This window comes from Coptis chinensis, chromosome 6 (genome assembly GCF_015680905.1).
Source record: "Coptis chinensis isolate HL-2020 chromosome 6, ASM1568090v1, whole genome shotgun sequence".
Classification (NCBI taxonomy): domain Eukaryota; kingdom Viridiplantae; phylum Streptophyta; class Magnoliopsida; order Ranunculales; family Ranunculaceae; genus Coptis; species Coptis chinensis.
Genome location: NC_141461.1, coordinates 59,344,366 through 59,346,412, shown reverse-complemented (window position 1 = coordinate 59,346,412; position 2,047 = coordinate 59,344,366). Strand labels below are relative to the sequence as shown.

Sequence of the window (2,047 nt, the reverse complement as noted above, 5' to 3'; positions counted from 1 at the left end):
TTTCATAGCCATGTCAATATGATTCCTTTCCGGTAGACTTTCAAAGAAAGGGAAATCCAGCAAATTGAGTCTTTCTGGACTATAGAGGTTCCTATAGTACTCTACATATTCTCTGCCTATCTCATTAGCTTCCTCTAGCACCTTGTCATTAGTATCCCTGAGACACGTGATTTTGTTCATCATTCTTCTTGTCTGAATCGACTTGAAGAAATAGGTGGTGTTGTCATCCCCTAACACAATTACTTGATCTTGTGATTTTTGTTTTTGGAATGCTTCCTCATGCAACACTGCCCTCACATACCCAGTAATGGCCTCCCTTTCTTCTTGTACTAACTGTTCATCCAGTGGCATCTGTTGCAGCTTGTCCTGTACCTCTGCCATTCTCTTTTTCTCCTTCTCTAGTCTGTTTATTACATTACCCACTCTATCTTTATTCCACTCTATTAGTGCCCCCTTCGTAACTTTCAGTTTTTTCATAAGTATGTACATTGGGTTCCCTACTACTGGTGTTTCCCATGCTCTTTGTATGACCTCCATTTATCCCTCTTCCTTAGACCAGAAGTTGAAGTACCAGAAAGATCTTTTCTTCTTGTTCTTCTGTTCTAGAGAGTATACTACCATAGAAGAGTGGTCTGATGTCTCCCCTGGGTTCATGAAATCAGCCTCATAATCATTGTATTCCTCCACCCATTCGGCATTCACCATAACCCTATCCAATTTACACCATATCTTATGGTCTTGTTTATTGTTCCACGTGAGGTAGTTACCCCTAAACCTTAGGTCCACCAATCCAGCTATGGTTGTGCATTCAAGTAAATCAGCAAACTGGTTTGGCCTTACAGCATTCCCTCTCACCTTCTCTTGTGAGTTCATTATGGAGTTAAAATCCCCTAGTACCATCCACGGCACTTGTACGCTATTAGACATGTCTATCAAATCATTCCACACTCTTCTCCTCTCTCTGTAATCAGTACTCGCATACAACACAGTAATCACCAGAGTATTCCCATTGTTCATTGCTAAGTCGAGACTTATGTACTGTACCTCCCTCTTAATATTTATTACTGTACACATAGTTGGATCATAACATATCCATATCTTGCCCGTGTCATTCAGGTCGTAATTATGCACTATATCCCATCCTGGGAACACCTTGTTTCTTATTCCATCCATGTTCTGTTGCTTCACTCTGGTATCCAATAACCCAAAGAGACTGATGTCATACTTCTTTATTAACTCCTTCACTTCCATGTGCTTGAACCCCATGTTGAAACCCCTCATGTTCCAACAGGCCGTATTCATTATTTAACTCAATTTGTTGTTCCCTGACTACTCTTGGACTGATCCTTCAAGCCCATCTTTTGTGTACTCCCCTAACTAATTGTGAGCTTTATCTTTGTTGCAACTTGTACTATTCGCCCTTCTCTTGGGTTTGTACCCTGTGTTCGTGCACTGCCTTGGTCTTTCCCCATACAGTTTTCTTTCCTCTGCCCATTCTGTTCATTTGTTGCCTCTGCCTCTGTAACCCCTTTCCCTGTACTGTTTCCGTTCCTAGTTCCGGCATCAAGCATCCTGTGTTCTATTCTGGCTCTGACTTTGTGGCTTCGACTCGGTGATTCCCAGCCATCCCCACCTCTAATCCCTTGTTCAGTTCCATTCCCTATTTCTGCCTCTTGTACTGCCTCTATTCCAGTCTCTTGCACTGCCTCTGTCTCAGTACCAGTTCCTTGCTCACTGCTGCTCTGTGCCCCCTAATTGACCCCTCCACTCTATTGCTCTTTTCTCTTCAGCCATACTTGCGATGTTTCCTTGAGTTCCCTGGCCATCTTTGGGCACTTTGCATCATTGTGCCCGAATACCTTGCATCCCGAACATAGTGGTGGTTTCCAGTTATACTCAACTGGGATGTTAAATGCCCGCACTTGGTCTACTACTATTGGGATTTCTTTTTGGAACTCACAATTCACATCTACCTCTACACAAATCCTCACATATGTTGTTCTGGTCATTCCCTCCGTTGGTTTGTCAGTGAACATTAGTATGCCTA

The 2,047-nt window shown here is 42.8% G+C and overlaps 1 protein-coding gene across 1 annotated transcript; it reads right to left on the bottom strand.

Annotated features, from left to right (window-relative positions):
• Positions 1-537: 537 nt before the first annotated feature.
• On the bottom strand, positions 538-1,302 carry LOC147493774 (uncharacterized). Its single transcript, XM_086567936.1, has one exon. It carries the CDS (start codon positions 1,300-1,302, stop codon positions 538-540), a length of 765 nt encoding a protein of 254 aa, XP_086424062.1.
• Between the last annotated feature and the right edge of the window lie 745 nt (positions 1,303-2,047).

Coding starts and splice junctions, on each gene's coding strand:
- LOC147493774 (XM_086567936.1), bottom strand. CDS start 1,302: ATGAATACGGCCTGTTGGAACATGAGGGGTTTCAACATGGGGTTCAAG.